General features: G+C 36.2%; 1 protein-coding gene across 3 annotated transcripts in view; it reads right to left on the reverse strand.

The window, feature by feature from the left end:
* Positions 1–18,088, reverse strand: part of Ep300 (E1A binding protein p300) — a 78,882-nt gene that overhangs the window by 34,292 nt on the left and 26,502 nt on the right. For 2 of the 3 annotated variants that reach the window (XM_015501874.1, XM_048803094.1), the window contains exons 3-10: positions 15,137–15,313; positions 12,779–13,040; positions 11,572–11,685; positions 10,031–10,276; positions 4,351–4,444; positions 3,670–3,807; positions 1,500–1,617; positions 496–670 (exon numbers count right to left, since the gene is read on the reverse strand). In XM_015501874.1, coding sequence (XP_015357360.1) covers positions 496–670; positions 1,500–1,617; positions 3,670–3,807; positions 4,351–4,444; positions 10,031–10,276; positions 11,572–11,685; positions 12,779–13,040; positions 15,137–15,313 — 1,324 coding nt within the window. The remainder of the gene's footprint in view (positions 1–495; positions 671–1,499; positions 1,618–3,669; positions 3,808–4,350; positions 4,445–10,030; positions 10,277–11,571; positions 11,686–12,778; positions 13,041–15,136; positions 15,314–18,088) is intronic. The other variant, XM_015501876.1, reaches the window with a different exon arrangement.

Here is an 18,088-nt window from a genome sequence, read left to right on the forward strand (position 1 = left end):
ATATATATACATACACACACACATATACATATATGTGTGTGTATAAGCTGTTGATGGGCCTTTATTTTATTTATTTATATGTGGTACTGAGAATTGATCCCATTGTCTCACACTTGCTAGGCAAGCTCTCTAGCCCTCAATAGCTGTTTTTACTAATGGATGAACTATATTCATTTCATTGGCAAAAGGCCATCTGAAAACCCTAGAACAACTACACGGCTTATACAAATTAATGGCTTTGTTTGGAAACCATTTTATAAATTGGGTGAGGTGGCACAGGCCTTTAGTCCCAGCTAGTTGGGAGACTCAGGCAGGAAGATCACAAGTTTTGAGTTCAGCATGGATAATTTATTAAGACCCTGTTTCCAAATAAAATAGAAGGGCAAAGGATGTAGTACAGTGGTAGCATGCACACGGACCTGGGTTCGAGTCCTAGTACTGAAAACACACATAAACACAATCAACTTCATCCCCAAATAAGTAAAAGCCACTTACTAGAAGTCATTCCTTGTTGTGGCTGTCCCATGTTAGGCCCTGGATTCATGGAAACTGGTACCATGCCTGCAGCATTTGGTAGCATATTCTGTTTCTGCAGTCTAGTCCTTCGTTTTTCTTCTAGTTCCTTCTGTATCTTATATATCTTCTCAGCTAGAAGGTGGTAGTATTCAGCCTTTTTGAAGTAAAAGAAGAGAGTTGAGGGTAAAAGAACTATCATTGGATAACTGAAAAAATTAACAAAGAACAAATATAAGCTTCATTTAAAAAGTAGACAGAAAATTAAATGGAAAAAATCGAATCTATTGTCTTTGATCATTTCAACAATAAGTTCATGTTTGCAATGATCATGTGGCCAATAGTTTTATTATGAATTCATACAATAAACCACAATCTCTAAAAGCAGGATTCCAAAATATACACTGGTAACTTGGGAAAGAATATCCTACATTGAGGATTCCAAAATATACACTAAGACATGGAAAGAATATCCTACATTTTAAGGTAGTGTCAACTTGGAAAGAAAGTTTAATTAGAGAAACTACATTGTTACTTGAGACAACAATTTCAAGCAGCTTATATACCATGATCTAGAGAAAATAGCACAAAGCTCAGTCACTTTTTAAGTTGACAGAAACACAATCTAAATGAATAAAGTAGCAAGTCAGTGCAATGTATTTAGTGGAAATAATATAAGAATCTTGAGCTGGTGTTGTGGCTTAGCGGTAGAGCATGCGCCTAAGCATGTGCATGGCCTTGGGTTCGATCTTCAGCACCATATAAAAATAAATAAAATAAAGATATATACAAATAAATAAGAATTTTGGTGATATACACTCAAGAAATTGCTTTATATTGTCATTACTGAAATAAAAAGATGAGGTAACTAAAGGGAGTACTCTTGGAAGCATAGTATCACTTGTTATGTTACAGAAGACTAAATTAAACAACCAGAACAGGCTCATTTCTGATTCTCAACAGAAAACCAAAAATCAGATGCTCACGCGATTATTTGCAGATTCATACATGTCGCCTTCTACTTTCCGAGCATAGGCAACTAGATTTTCCATCCGCCTGTCTTTTAAAGCAGCAGGATCCGGAGTAGGAAATATGGCTTGAACACTGGGAACAGAAAATCCTATTATTGTAATACCATGACAACTTTTCATTCATGTCATACAAATGTACAATACTCTATACTTTCCCCAATTTGTACAATGAACATACAATTAAGGGGAAAAGAGATGTATTCACATATACAGCAATACTTACCAAAATGAAATTCTTTTTTGTGTGAAAACAAAATGTCCTCATTACAATATAAGAAATGACTCCATAAAAATTCTCCAGTCCCTATTACTCTATATGAAGAACTCAAGAAATTATAAGGCACTAAATAAACAAACAAAAAATCCTGACCTTTGTCATAATAGTTCAAATGTACAGTATACTAGAAGAAAACAGATCAAGATGATGGAAGTGAACATTTAGAAGACACAACATGAGTTGCTAGAAAAATCTGAAAGCACAAAAAACTTTTTAATTACAAAATAACAGTTTGGTTATTCCTTATTAATTCATTAAAACCACAGCATTCTTGCCTTGGTAAAGCACTTGCCTAGCATGTGTGAGGCTCTGGGTTCAATTCTCAGCACCACAGATAGATAAATAAATTCTATTGACAACTTAAAAAAAAAAAAAAATAAGCCAACCTAAGGTAAGCCTGATGATTCCAATCAAGTCAATTTGAAAAATGTAGTAGTACATGCCAGTTATTTGGAAGGCAGAGAGAAGCAGAAGAATCTCAAGTTCAAGGCCAGCTCAGATAACTCAGTGAGATACTGTCTCAAAAATAAAATAATGATAAGTAAAAAGAAATGGGGCTAGAGATGTAGCTCATTGGTAGAGTGCTTGCCCTGCTGGAGTGAAGCCCGGATTCAATCCCTAGAGGACTACAAAAAATAAAATTTATGGGCTGGGGTTGTAGCTTAGTAGTAGAACGCTTGCTTCACACATGTGAGGCCCTGGGTTCGATACTCAACACCACATAAAAAAATAAATGAATAAAAATAAAGATATTGTGTCCATCTACAACTATAAAAGTATTTAAAAAAATAAAATAAAACTTAAATAAAAATGCTGAGTACAGTGTTGTAAGTCTATAATCCAATAACTCAGGAGACTGAGGCAGGAAGATCACAAGCTAGAGACCAGCTTAAGCAACTTAAAGAAATAAAGACTAGGGGTATAGCTCAGTGGTGTTGCACTGCTGGGTTCAATTCTCTAAAAACATCCCCTCCCTAAACAAAAAAAGAGGGGCAGGGGAATAAAACAAAGGAGATCCTGCTATTGAGTGGAGGTGAAACGGAAAGACTTACTTTCTCTAAGAAAAAATGCTTCATGCTTTTTCAAGGGTAAAGTCTAATCCATAAAATCTAAGCTCTGCCTTTTTGATCTTGGGCACATTATATTTTACCTTATGTTTACATCTGACAAAAACTGTTCAAGATGGAGTTTGTGAAGAAGAGCACCTGGCATACATAAAATTCATATAATGCAGAAAGTATTTCATAATCTGTTATGAGGACATTTGAAAGATCACAAGAGGGGCTGGGGATGTGGTTCAAGCGGTAGCGCGCTCGCCTGGCAGACATGCGGCCCGGGTTCAATCCTCAGCACCACAAACAAACAAAGATGTGTTCTCCGAAAACTAAAAAATAAATATTAACATTCTCTCTCTCTTTAAAAAAAAAAAAAAAAAGAAAGATCACAAGACCAGAGAGACCACCTAACTAGATTCAACTTGTCAACATAATAAAAATCATACTAGGATTAACAGAAAAGGATCTTACCCTCTACATAGTTTAAAAAACTGAGAATTAAGTTTTCATATGAAATATAAATCACGCAAGGCGATGGCACTAAAATAAACAATAGTTAATCAGTTCATTCATTGTTGACACTAGGGAGAATAGTTCACATAATGTTAAAGCTGAAAATCTACAAATGAGAGGAGAAAAAAATTGAGAAGCAAGAATGACACGAGAACAGAATTATCAACATCAACAGTTTGATTATCAGTAATATTTCTTTGGTGGTTAAAAGCCTAGCAGGTTGGAAGAATGCTCACACGATAGCTCTTATAAATAAAGACATGCCCACAATCTTACTTACAGTTTATGAACAAGATGATTTCGAAGATCCTGAGTAATATCTTCATGCCACTGTTTCCGAATTCCAGTACTGGATGGTTGAGCAGCGGTTGGCATAGGACCCAGGGAGGCTACACTGGCATTCTCATTCATCATTGGGCTTTAAAGTGCCATAAAAATAGATTTAGTGACAGGCAGGAGAGAGAAGACATCACTTAATCAGTGCTTAGAGTGATTACTGCCATAGGTTCAATAACCAATGGCAAATCTATTTGCATAAAGGGGGTAATAATACCCTATGGCAAGTATATGTGCATAAGAGAAAATATGCGTGTGACTGTATCTGTGCGGGTTATGTCATTGCACTGGTGTGAGGGAAAAAAAATTATGCTTCCTACTATAAGAGAAGAATGAAGAATTGTGTTTGGGAAAAACTAGATCATGACAAAAGACAAAGCTGTTACTTGGACATAACATCTCAGGGAACCCCCTTGGATAATGGGACTCCTAACAATGGACTATATCAAACTCTATTTTTATGCTGATGTGATCCTTAAACTTCCTACTGATACAATTTAAAATAAGAGTAGAAAGTACAACATGTTTCTCTTATTTCATAAAGAAAATATCAAGAAAGCTAACTAAAACATTCAAGAAATTCTTAAGTATTGGAAATGTGATTCAGGGTCAAAATAAAACTTACTTCTGAGAATTTATGGCTGAATGCAACATTGAGTCAGAAAGAAGATTCGGCGTCTGAACCCCTACACCTCCATTTACTCCCATAGGACTAGCACCTAAGTCAAAACAAAGTAAATAGGAAGAGAGAAAAATAAATAAAATAGCCACCATACAATAAATACCATAAGCTGAGTCAAATGACAAATTAGAAAAAAACTGTAGCGCATGCAATAAATAATTATTAGCAATATAATTAGTAATATATAAAAGCTAATACATAAAAGTACCCTTACAAAACCATTAAGAAAAAGATAATTCAACAGGAAAGTAATGGGCAATTCCCAGAAAAAGAAATACAATAGTTTTAAAAAGAATGCAAATGTGCTGAACTGTCCTTATAGATGAAGAATTTGAAATAATATATTTTTATTATATGAAAAGTCAAGACTTTTAAAAGTTGATAGTCTAAAACTATATTTTGAGTTGGGCGCAGCAGTACAAATCTGTAATCCCAAGGCTCAGGAGGCTGAGACAGTACAATCTGAAGTTCAAGACGAGCCTCAGTAACTTAATGAGACCCTGTCTCAAAATGAAAAACAAAAAGGGCTGGGGAAAGGGGCTGGGTTTGTAGCTTAGCGGTAGAGCGCTCGCCTAGCACACACGAGGCCCTGGGTTCGATCCTCGGCACCAAAAATAAACAAATAAAGATATTGTGTTCAACTACAACTAATAATAATATTTTTTTTTAAAAAAAGGGCTGGGGACATAACTCAGTGGTAAAGCAACCCTGGCTTAAATCCCCAATAACCAAAATAAATAAATAAACAAATAAATAAATAAATGAAATCATGTTCAAAAATAGAATGTGAGGAAAGAAACATTTTCAAATGTTTCAAAACTCTAGGGACAGGTATACCCAGGCATTAAACATATAAACACACATGCACATCTTCTTTCACTTAGAATTTCTACTTCTAATCATTTGTCTTACAGTTATATCTATGTAGACCCAGACTCTGTAGTAATATATAGATTCAGTAATATTAAAAGAAGGAAAAAAAATTTAAAACTACAAACAAAACCATTCATGGAACTGAACTATACATATATATGTTTTCATAAGCACAGAAAATTTATCTAAGGACATAGGAGTATGTTGATCGCTTGACAGTCGGATGAGAAGTACTGGTAGGGTTAAAGAAAAACGAATTTAATTGAATATTCCTTCAAAATGGTTTGAAAAAGCTCTATGTGTATCTACTTCTTCTTCAACAATTATAATGAATATTCTATTTATTTAAAGTATCTAATGGCAATATTCACACTAAACCAGATTTTCATGTTAAAACTTTTTTTGATAAGTTCTATTAATATACTCCCTCAAGTTATTGTAAAGACAACAAAATTTCCCACTGAAATGCAAATAAATTGGCTAGATCTATAAATAATATTTAATGAAGACAAGTACTGTGGACGTCTTTCATTCTGGTCCCTAAATACCTTCCTTCTGATGTCAACAGGCTGGCTCTCTGAAAAGTAGTTGCTGGAATGGTCTTTCTGAAATAGAACTGTGTTGTCCATAATTCTCTATTTGTCACCATAGACACTTCATACATGTAGATAATACCTTTGTAGAAAAATTGTATGTGTAACAGATGTTTTACTGATAGCAAAACAATAGTACAATGAAGGAAAAAACAAAACTGTGGTTACACAATATAGAATCTTGCTCATTTTACTGCTTTCTGATGCCACAGGAAATAGAAAAACATTCTTTCAAATTCTCCAGATTCATTTAACAGTGGTTCCCACTAATGGCTTAAATCATAGTTTGAAAAGAAAATTCATGGCACCTGAAAACCAGCAAGAGAATATACTTGTGTTTTCTAAAGGGATTTCATCCCAATAAAATTTTCAGACTAACTAAATGCACTAGTAACCAGAAGATTTGAGAACATGGTCCAGTATGATCACTTAAGGCTCCAACACAGAAAAGATAATTTTGTAATTGAATTATACATTTAAAAATTCTAGGCTTCAAAAAAAAATTCTCTCCCCCTCCCTGTTATAGAATCTCTACAATCCAACCTGATTCATGTAAGAAAAATCGCATAGCACTGTCTACTTAATCATTTGCCTATCTAGCCAGACTAGAGGTTTAATGTGGAGACCAAGCCCACATAGGATGTCTACGCCACACTCCAGCACAGAATGTCTGAATACTGCATATCATTTGTTCTACAACCTTGTCCATCACAGTTACCTACAATTCACAGCCCGATATAATCCAGTACTACAGCCAGTTGTGTCACAGTGAGAGACATGTCTGCTACCCAAGTTGGAATTGTGAATATATCTTCCACATGGCATCATTATGCTTGCTTAGGCTTTTTATCCTCACTAGTACTACATATTTTAGGTAAAGATTCTGTGATATACATCCATAATAAATACAATATTTTGAAAGATCTCAAGTATTGGAAACACAAGCCTTTGGAAAAAGAATTCAAAACCAAACGGAAAATAAGTTTCTCATAATAACAGTTGCAGAATTTTCATAAAATACCCGAAAGATAATAAGAAAATTTGAAGGGCAACAAGAAAACAGGGATACTATAAAGAATAGGTATTAATCTGGGCATGTGATGCACACCTGTAATCCCAGTGACTAGGGAAGCTGAGGAAAGAGGATCCCAAGTTCAAGACCAGTCCCAGCTGGTAACTTAGTAAGACCCTGTCTTAAAAAAAACAAAAAGGGCTGGGGATGTGGTTCAGTGATAAAACACCTTTGAGTTTAATCCTCAATACCCCAGTCCCCCACAAAAAAGCACTAAGGGCAAATATAAATACTAATATTTAGACTGATATTTTAAAAATGTTCACACATAAACCACTGCTAAGGAATATTAGTCTGAAAAGTTTAAAAAGGAAATAAACAGACAAATCCATACAGTGGGACAATTTAATTATATGACTTTTAGATTAAAAGAAAAGACACATGACAAAAAATGTACACTCAAGAGTTTGGGGTAAAGTGGGGAAATTTAAATGAATATCGTATATATTACAACAATCACAAGTATGGCAATATGTAAAAATGTGGATGTGTAACCGATGTGATTCTGCAATCTGCATACGGGGTAAAAATGGGAGTTCATGACCCACTTGAATCAAATGTATGAAATATGATATGTCAAGAGCTTTGTAATGTTTTGAATAACCAATAAAAAAATAAAATATATATAAAAAGAATATTGTATATATTAGATGACATTATTGAATAACTATTAAATTTTTCAGGGTTGATAATGATAGTTTAAAAATAGTGTCCTTATTATTAGGATATATGTTGTAATATAATTAATCATAAAAAATTGGGATTCCCCCCCACAAAAAAAAGGTAGGATGCCTCAAATCCATGCAGAAAAAAACATATATGGCAAAATTGTGGAAAAGTAGTGACTCTAGATAAAGGATATGTACACACATCTTTATCTAACTCTAGGTAGGTTGAAAAACTCCAAATCAAAATTCAAGGGAAAATTTTTATTCATATACTGGAAATGGGGAACAAAGAATTCACCAAAATACTACCTTTATCCCAAATATGCATTGATGACCAAAGGAAGAACTTATTACTGGGGTGGACATGCAGACATTTTTTATGGCCCCAATCTCATGACAGAGAATTTTCCTAAATTTCTAATTACATATCTAATCCATCTTCTTCACTTGGTTCCTAAGAATACCTTAGGGTTAAAATGATGTGGGTGAGGCAGTGTTACCAATTTAAGTCTATTTGGGAAAGCGGCATAACATTTTTGTTTGCTGAAAAATTGGAAATTAACTAGAGCGACTGCGGGATGGTAGCTTAGTGGTATAGCACTTGCTTTAACATGTGATGGGTCCTGGGTTCAATTTCTAGCACTGCACAAAAAGAAGTTTTAGGGGCTGGGCTGTGGCTCAGTAAGCATGTGTGAAGCACTGGGTCCAACTCTCAGCACAATATATAAATAAATAAAGGCCCATCGACATCTTAAAAAAATTAAATAAATAAAAATAAGAGGAAGTAAGGGAAAAGAACTTTTTTCTGTACTGAACATGTTTGGATTTTTATTCTTGTTTCCAGTTCCTAAATGACCTAGTAATAAGACATTGTTTAGAGATTATATACAAATACGAAGCCATTTTGTATATGGGACTTGAGCATCCTATGATTCCAATATCTATGGGGAATCCTGGAACCAGACCCTGTGAATACTAAGGAATGATTAGTATTAGTAAACACAAGAGGATGAAGAGGCAATGCCTTGAAGGTCAACTTAAATAATAAAAATACACCTGGGCACAGTGGGGAAACACATGTAATCCTAGTGAAATGGGAGGCTGAGGCAGGAGAATCACCACATTAGGCCAGCCTCAAGCAACTTAGTGAGATCCTGTCTCAAAATGAAAAATGTAAGAGTTGGTTATGTAGCTCAGTAAAAAGTCCCCAGATTCAATCCCCAGTACCAAAAAATAAAAAATAAAATAAAATCAGGAATAGAACATCCCAGTGGGAAAAAGTTAAAAAAAAAAAAAAAAAAAAGGAGAAAAGGGAACAGGAATAGGAGTGTGATACAGTGGAAAAGCATTTGCCTAGCTCACTGGGTTCCCTCCCCAGCACTAGAAAGAGAAAAAACAAAAAAAAAAAAACAACAAAAAACAAAACTGTCAATCTAACTTTTTAAACAAAATAATTTAGATGTTTAACAGCCTGACAACAAAAGGACAGTCACAGGGCAAAGCTCTTTTATCACATATACACAGAGCAAGAAAAAAACACCAAATTAGGATATCATCAGAACACCGACAAACCAGTTTATTCAAAAATCTATTTCCAGAGGCACAGCACACTATTCCTGCTGCCAGTTACATGGAAATCTACAGCAACAATAACCACGATCATTTCTATACATTTCAAACTAAAACAATACCTTAAGCCAAATACAATTTCTGTTGAGGTTTTTTTTTTTTTTTTTTTTTTTTNCTAAAGATAATTTGTTACCATTTCATTTTTTTTTTTTTTTTTTTTTTTTAGGAGGGGAGACTGGACACTGAACACAGGGGCATTCAACCACTAAGCCACATCCCTAGCACTATTTTGTATTTTATTTAGAGACAGGGTCTCACTGAGTTTCTTAGCACCTTGCCGTTATTGAGGCTGGCTCTGAATTCGCAATCCTCCTGTATCAGCCTCCCAAAATGCTGGGATTATAGGCATGAGCCACTGGCACCTGTCTCTACTTAGAGTTTTAAAACGGCAAAATAATTGGAAACCTCAAAGTCCGTTTGTAATAGGTCATTATATAAGATGAAATATTACATTAAAAAAGATACTAGATACTGATTATGAAAGATATCCACACAGTAAAGGAAGATACAGAATAACACAGGGATCTCATTAAACTTTCATTTCTAGAAATTTAAACTCCCCCCTGCCCCACAAAAAAAAAAAAAGAGAAAAAATGATGTAATCCAGAAGTGTTACCTCTGGTATATGGATCATAAAAGCTCTTTTAGGCTGTGATTTTTTAAAAAAAATTATATCCATAATTAGGGGGAAAAGTGAGAAAAAGAATAAGGAGTTAATCCTGCAATTACAGATGTCATTTATATACCCAACCAATATCATCTCTGCTACTAGGAAGACACAAACTTACTCATGTTGCTCATGGGCCGCATGCCTTGGGGAGACTGACCAGACGGCTGATTTTGCTGGTTCTTCGCCTGTACCTGGGGTTGTGGTGGCATCTGATTTACTTGATAGGGTAGTCCAAGAGCTGCATAGGCTCTTTCTATAGAGCTGGGATCAATCTGACTAACAGTGCTTAGGCTAGGGGTAGACTGTTGACCCACCCCTAGAGAGCTAGGGTTTCCAAGTCCAACTGGTGCTCCAGTCAAAATTGCTATAGAAGACGAAAGACATGGCATTACAATATTAAAGATGGTGGGAAAAAAAGAAAGACTAACATGTTTAAATTTCAAAAAACCACAAAATTATTATTAATGGTGATCATAAAATATCTCAGTATACATATCTTGACTCCCATTATCTCTATGAAAAAACTTCTAGATGCAAAACTGATTGGGATTGAAGGGGATCATAGGTATGAAAGGTTTTTGGTCCACAATACCAAACAGGCTGTATCAGATTTCCCACCAACAGTATATGAATGCCCCAGAACCACACAAATACCAAAACTGGGTAGCATCTTATCTGTCAATGAGATTTTTAAAAATGCAGTTTCATTACTTAACAGTGAACTTTGTGTGTTTCTTCCCTCTGGTGAATTTATCTCCTATTCCCAATTTTCTTCTGGGGAATTTATGATTTGTTTATGGAACTTACTTCCATTTTCACATGCTTTCCATTTTTCACTGCTTAAAGTTTTATGGTTGACAGAGATGTGGTAGATGTACTTTTAAAATATATTTTTATTTATGACTTGTCTTTGCTGTAAGAAAAACTTTTTCATCCAAAGATTAAAAAATAATCAGTTTTTTATTTCTGTTAAGATAGTTTCTGGGGCTGAGGTTGTGGCTCAGCGGTAGAGTGCTCCCCTAGCACATGCGAGGCTCTAGGTTCAATCCTCAGTACCACATAAAAATTAATAATAAAATAAAGGTATTGTGTCCAACTACAACTAAAACAAATATTTTTTTAAAAATTTCAAGTTATTTAGACTTCAGGTATAGGAGAGTAACTTGCTCAATGTCAAAGCAATTATATTAAAATTTCCATGCATTTAAAATGGAGCCCAAATTCACCTATGGCTGTTTTAATAAAAGAATGGATAGTTAGAGTTCTTGGATCTTATATTTTAGCTATTTAAACAATCTGATTCTAGGAATTAATGTGGTTAACTGGAAGCAGAAAAAGCGAAAGGAAAAAACATATTTTTTCAACATAGTATGATAGCACTAGGCAGTTATAGCACCTCTACCGCTGAGCCACAGCCTCAGTCCCAGAATTATAGGAACCCCACATAATCAAGAAGGACTCTGGGCTGGGAATGTAGCTCAGCGGTAGAGAACCTGCTTAGTAAGTGTGAGGTTCTGGGTTTGAATCCCAGCACCGCAAAAAGAGAAAAGAAGAAAAAGGAAAGAAGAAAGAAAAAACAGTACTCTAGATTCTATCAAACAGCATAGTGAGAGGCTCTGAGTAGTTTTGGTATAAACCGTAAAAGACTTCATCACTTACACTGTTGATTTCTTTTATCTCCAGCATTTTTGAGAGGGAGACACACAGGACAATCATGCCTTGTACAATTCTTCCAGTGTGAAATGATTTGTCTAGAAGATGCGCAGTGTGCCACTAAAATGGAGAAAAAACTTTTTAAGAGTAGGATTTTCTTTTTACATAAACCATAGCTAACTTATCAATCACTACGTGCTACAAATGTATAAACACATTTACCTTTATAACTGTGCTACTGTATAGGTCCTACTGGTACTCAGATTTTAGAAGCTCCTATTAACACTCAGATTTAAATATGAAAACAGGCCCCCCCACCAAAAAAAAAAAGTTAAGCAATTTTGCACATGGTCACAGTAGCCAAAGCTGGATTTAAACCCAAGCCTCTGGTTTCAGAGGCCCCATTTTCCATCACTATGCAATATGACATACTTAAAGATATTCTTTCTAAGCCAATATGCTAACACATGCCTATAAACAAGTTTTTAATTACTTCATACACAAACTCCTAGTAAATTGGAAGAAACTAGGTGAAACTATTAAGTTGAATATTTGGGTACATGGCTGTTAGCATATCTTCAATGATAAGAAAAGGATGATACAATGGGGCAAATCAAAGCCAGTGAGGACCATCTCAAAAGGAAAGACCTTTGAATTCTACTCTCATACCATCTCTAGATATTGGCTCATTAAATGAACTCAATTTTTATCATTTCCCAATGGTACAGTAGGGATTACGAGTAGAGGAGTCTCAAAATGATCTTTGTTGATAGCAACATTATTTATAATTGCTAAACACTAGACAGCCAAGAGGTCTTTTACCAGATGGATTGACTGTGGTATACTCAGATAATAGAATATTTCTTAAAGCTTTATCGAGGTATAAAAAAACGTGCACAGCCAGGCACAGTGGCGCACACCTATAATCCCAGTGGCTTGAGAAGCTGAGGCAGGAGGATTGCAAATTCAAAGCCAGCCTCAGCAACAGCAAGGCGCTAATCAACATAGCAAGACCCTGTATCTATATGAATATGAAAAAGGGCTAGGGATGTGGCTCAGTGCCCCTGAGTTCAATCCCTGGTACTCCCAACCCCCCAAAAAAAATCTGCACAAATTTTATGTATGAGTTTGGACCTATGTATACACCCATAATACCATCAGAATAATCAAAGTTCTAAACAAAACCATCACCTTCCAATGTGGGTCCACTCACCTTGACAGGACTTGCCTGACTGGCAGTGTGTCATATGGTTCAGGACATTCTTCATAGTTCGACAGTGGGGAAGGTTGCATTGCCTTACTTCCCCGTTAGCCTGTTCCCGGCGCTGGCACTTGTGAGCATGCAAAAGGAGAACAAGTTGCTGCTGGATGAGCTTTCGCTTCTCTGGGTCGGCTGTATGTGCTCCAGAACCCATCCCCTGGGCAACAGGTGTCACCAAGCCTGACTGTTGGACCTGTGGGGCAGGTTGTTGGCCCTATGGGATATAACAATAAAGATACATTTAACAGAATATGTCACAGTATGCTATCTCTTATTAAATAGGGATCTGGATATTTTCTATTAAAACTCTATGGTTGGTCTACTATATGCAAATTATTATTATTTTTTTGATGGAGGGATCCAAATACATATATAAATGATGGCCCCAACCATCAAGAAGCTCAAGTGGGATGGGGTTGTGGCTCAGTGGTACAGCGCTTACATAGCATGTGTGATACACTGGTTAGATTCTCAGCACCGCATATAAAGTAAAATAAAGTCCACTGACAACTAAAATATTAAAGAGAAAAAAAAAGCTCAATATAGTAACAAGAAAAAAAGATGGCATTACCAAATGATATAATTAATATATGATATGCAAAAAACAAAGTGAAGAACATACATTGGGAGAGGAGTAAGACTCCCTTAGATTTTAAAGAATGAGGCACTTGCCAGTTGTGGCTGAGGCAGGAGGATTACAAATCGAGCTCAGCCTTGGCAACTCAATGAGACCCTGTCTCAAAAAATGTTTAACAAACCTGGGCTCTCAATTCCCCACTACGATAAAAGAATGAGGAACTTCTTGGTTGATTCAGTAGAGGACAAGGGAGTAAAAAAAAAATTACAAACTCTGGAAGAAATTTAATTTCTCCAATTAAAAAGAAGTGGTAAAGGGCTGGGGATGTGGCTCAAGCGGTAGCGCGCTCGCCTGACATGCGTGCGGCCCGGGTTCGATCCTCAGCACCACATACAAACAAAGATGTTATGTCCGCCGAAAAACTAAAAAAATATATATTAAAAAAATTCTCTCTCTCTCTCAAAAAAAAAAAAAAGAAGTGTAAGTCTTTCTAAGGGACAAGGATGCGGTGTGTTTTTTTTTTTTTTTTTTTTTGTCTTTAATCTTTATTTTTCTAGTACTTAGAAGACTAAAATACAGACAGTCAGTGACCATAACAAAACCCAAAAACATCTCAAAGAGAAATAGAGTTACCATAGGACCCTACACTTAAAAACAAACAAATAGGGCCGGGTTGTGGCTCAGGGGTAGAGTGCTCCCCTAGCATGTGCGAGGCCCTGGGTTCAATTCTCAGCACCACAGAGGTATAATACCAATAGCTTGGAAGCCGAGACAGGAGGACTTTGAGTTCAAAGCCACCTTCAGCAATGATGAGGTGCTAAGCAACCCAGTGAAACCCTGTCTCTAAATAAAATACAAAATAGGGCTAAGAATGTGGCTTAGAGTGCACCTGAGTTCAATCCCTGGTACCCACACACATGAAAAACTGCTTAAAATACTCTATAAGGGGCTGGGGTATAGCCCAGTAGTAGAGAACTTGCCTGGCATGTCCAAAGCCCTGAGTTCAAGTCCCAGTATTGCAAAACAAAAACACTATGTAAGGGAAGGTATGGTGCCACACCCCTGCGATTCCAGCTACTCAAGGAGACTGAGGCAGACTGAGGCAGGAGGATCATAATTTGCCAGCCTGGTGGGCAACTTAAGAAGACTATTTCGAAATGAAATTTAAATAGCTGGGGATGTAGCTCTTGGTAGAGCACTTGCCTAGCATGCTTGAGGCCCTGGGTTCAAGCCCAGTCCTGCAACAAACAAACAAATTCCACTACACACTGGAATTGGGGATATGGTTCAGTGGTAGAGAGATCCTCAGCACTGTAAAACAAAAACAAATATCTTTTGAGAGATACTTTGGTATGGTAGTAGCAAAAAAAAAAAAAAAGAACTAGTAGATGTAGTCAGTGAGAACTGAGATCCTTTGCCAGAGAATCCTTCCCCTAAGAGCAGAGAAGTTTCACTTTCCTATTCCTCAGAAATGCTTACCAGCCAAATTTGCTAAAGGGCTAGTTCCCTGAAACTGCAGTAGCTTACTTGCTCCTGTTTGGATTAACACACTCATTGGTTAAGAGAACGCACAAGCCTCCTCTTCCCTCAGAGGGTTCACTCATTACATACCTAGTGTAATTCAGGCTCATAATGTGCAAATTTAGCACATACAGAAGGTATCAAAACTTTACACTTTTATTTGTTGTTAAAATGCCAATTTAAACGTACACTGGTAACTGGTAAGTACTTACCACGTTGGGCATTCCACTACCAGGAACTGCCTTTTTGTCCATTGCAAATGGAGATAAGCTATTTGGTAGTACAGTCTTTGTCTGAATCTGGAGCCCAAGGCCACTGGCTCCAATCTGCTGTCCAGAATTCTGAGGATATGGTGAACCATAAGGATTGGGGTTGTTCATCATTCCTATCTAATAGTAAGAAACGGAAGAAAAATTAATTTCCTTTCCCATGTTACTAGGACATTACTATGCCATTTCCCTTTTGATTTTCTATATACTATATACAAAATAATTTTGAAAAAAATCCTCTATTCATATTAGAAAACATACTGAAAACTAGCCAGATGTGATGGCATATGCCTGTAATCCCAGCAATTTGAGAGTCTAAGGTAGGAAGATTGAAAGTTTAAGGTCAACCTTGGCCACTTAGTGAGACCCTGTCTCAAAGATAAGACCTTGCTGGACTTGGTGGCACACGCCTGTAACCCCAATGGCTTGGGAGGCTGAGGCTGGAGGACTACGAGTCCAAAGCCAGATTCAGCAATTTAGCAAGGGCATAAGCAATTCAGTGTCTCTAAATAAAATACAAAATAGGCCTGGGGATGTGGCTCAGTGGTCAAGCGTCCCTGGGTTCAATCCCCAGTACCAAAGAAACAAAGAAAGAAAGAAAAGTCCCAGGGGTATAACTCAGTGGCAAAACACCTCTGGGTTCAACTCCCAGTACCACATAAAACATATTTAAAAAAGCATGCCTTTGAAAGTACAGTCTTAAGATCAAGAACAAGGGGCCTGAAGTACAGTAAATTTACAACTGTTTTCTGTAAATACTTGAGATAAAGGTATTTAGAAACACTTTTAATCATCTTCATATAATTATCTATTAAAAAAGGTTTGCCATTCATTCCCATTAAGTTGCATATGATGTACTTACATTTAATGTACACACCATGGCCAATTCAGCTCAACTTTCTGTGCCATCTAATCCCTAAATATAACATTGTAGAGTTTGACAAATCAAAGTGTTTTTGTACTCCAGTATTTTATTTAGAGAGAGAAAACTGGTGATTTGTGAGATATATATATTTTTTATTTTTATTTTTTTAAATAAAGGGACATTGGTAACAATGCTTTCTAAACCTTTTAATTCTGAATCCTTGGAAAGAACATGCAAATATCTTAACTCTACACTAATCCTTGCTGCCCTATAAACCAAGCTACTCTATTCATTAAGTTACCTGCTTACCCCTTTAAGTAAGTTGACTTTGCAACTCCTATATACCTGAAAGTAGGTTTTCTGTAATTATGTTTTAGTTCTCCTGAAACCATCATACTATGTATGATGATGATTAACTGAAAAGAGTATTAATAATTTAAAAGCTAACTGGGCTTGGGGTTACACAATTGCAATTCCAGCTACACAGAAGGATGAGGCAGAACTACAAATTCCAGGCCAGACTCAGCAACTTAGCAAGACCCTATCTCAAAAAATAAAAAAAAGGCTACAGGTGCGACTCAGTGGTAAACATTCCTCAGATCCCAATTCCCCTCCACCCAGTTGTAGGATCCCAAAAGTTAAGTCAACTCCTACTAGAGACAAACAGTAAGCACTCAGAATGGTAAATCAGAATGCTATAGCTACTGCTCGATTTAAAACGTGCCACACACAGCTTCCATCCCTCTCTGCCAGATCCAATCCTATCAAAGGACCCTTCAATTCTATCTAAACACACACATACATCTTTCCCATGTCCCTGCTCAATGTTACCATCTTAATTCAAACACATCACTGCTAGTATAGACTAAGTTCAAGAGATCTTGGCTTCTATCTTCACCTGTATTTATTAATGGAGGGCATACCATTAAATGGTATACCAGGACCTTCATGAGGCCTATCTCTTCATGGCATCTTACTATTTCCTGTACCCATTTCTTATGAAACCATAATGCTTCTTGAGACTCTAACATTTGCCTTAAGCTTTTCTTCTATAACTGAACAGTGGCACATTTCCTTTACTATTTGATTGTGATGCTAACCTGTAAAGGAAATAAATACTAAGATCACAAACATGAAATTAATTTTCATTTTTCATTCTTTGTTTACTTAGGTGGCACAACCATAATTAACAAGTACCTATACAGATTCTGCTCATCCTTTTAATTTTGAATGCTGCTACTATGAATCCTCTGTTGTCCTATAATTATAGAGTTCCTTTTTTACATTGCCATGTTTTCAAGCCTTAAATCACATATGACATAGATGATTATGTGTTAGAACATGTGCCTCTTCTATATGTTAGACCATGCACAAAAAGGAAAGAACCTAGCCAGGTGTAGTGGCACATGCCTGTAATTCCAGCAACTCGGAAGGCTGAAGTTGTAGAATCACAAGTTCAAGGCAAACTTCAATAATTTAGCAAGACCCTATCTCACAATAAAAAAAGGGCTGAGAGGGCTGGGGATGTGGCTCCAGCGGTAGCGCGCTCGCCTGGCATGCGTTTGGCCCGGGTTCGATCCTCAGCACCACATACCAACAAAGATGTTGTGTCTGCCGAAAACTAAAAAGTAAATATTAAAATTCTCTCTCTCTCCCTCTCTCTTAAAAAAAATAAATAAAAAATAAAAAGATCCAGCTCTTTCCTCCTACAATGAGCAGCTGGAAAGTGCATTAAAAAAAAAAAAAAAAAAAGGGCTGAGAATGTGGCTCAGTGGTTTAGCACCCCTGGGTTCAATCCCAGGACCAAAACAAGGAAAGAACCTCAGTTCATTTAACTTTGTAGCTTTATCATCTAGACATCCTAAAACATTCAAAATCGTACTTTACTGACTTTGAGAAATAACACTATAAAAGCCACAAAAAATATATGAACCTCTATAAATAAAGTTCAGTTTCTATATTCTGCTTACATAAATATGACATGAAATGAGTTTCATTTTTAAATGTAATTAAGAAACTAAGAGATAAGT

Source organism: Marmota marmota, unplaced genomic scaffold (assembly GCF_001458135.2).
Source record: "Marmota marmota marmota unplaced genomic scaffold, marMar, whole genome shotgun sequence".
In the NCBI taxonomy this organism is placed as follows: Eukaryota; Metazoa; Chordata; class Mammalia; order Rodentia; family Sciuridae; genus Marmota; species Marmota marmota.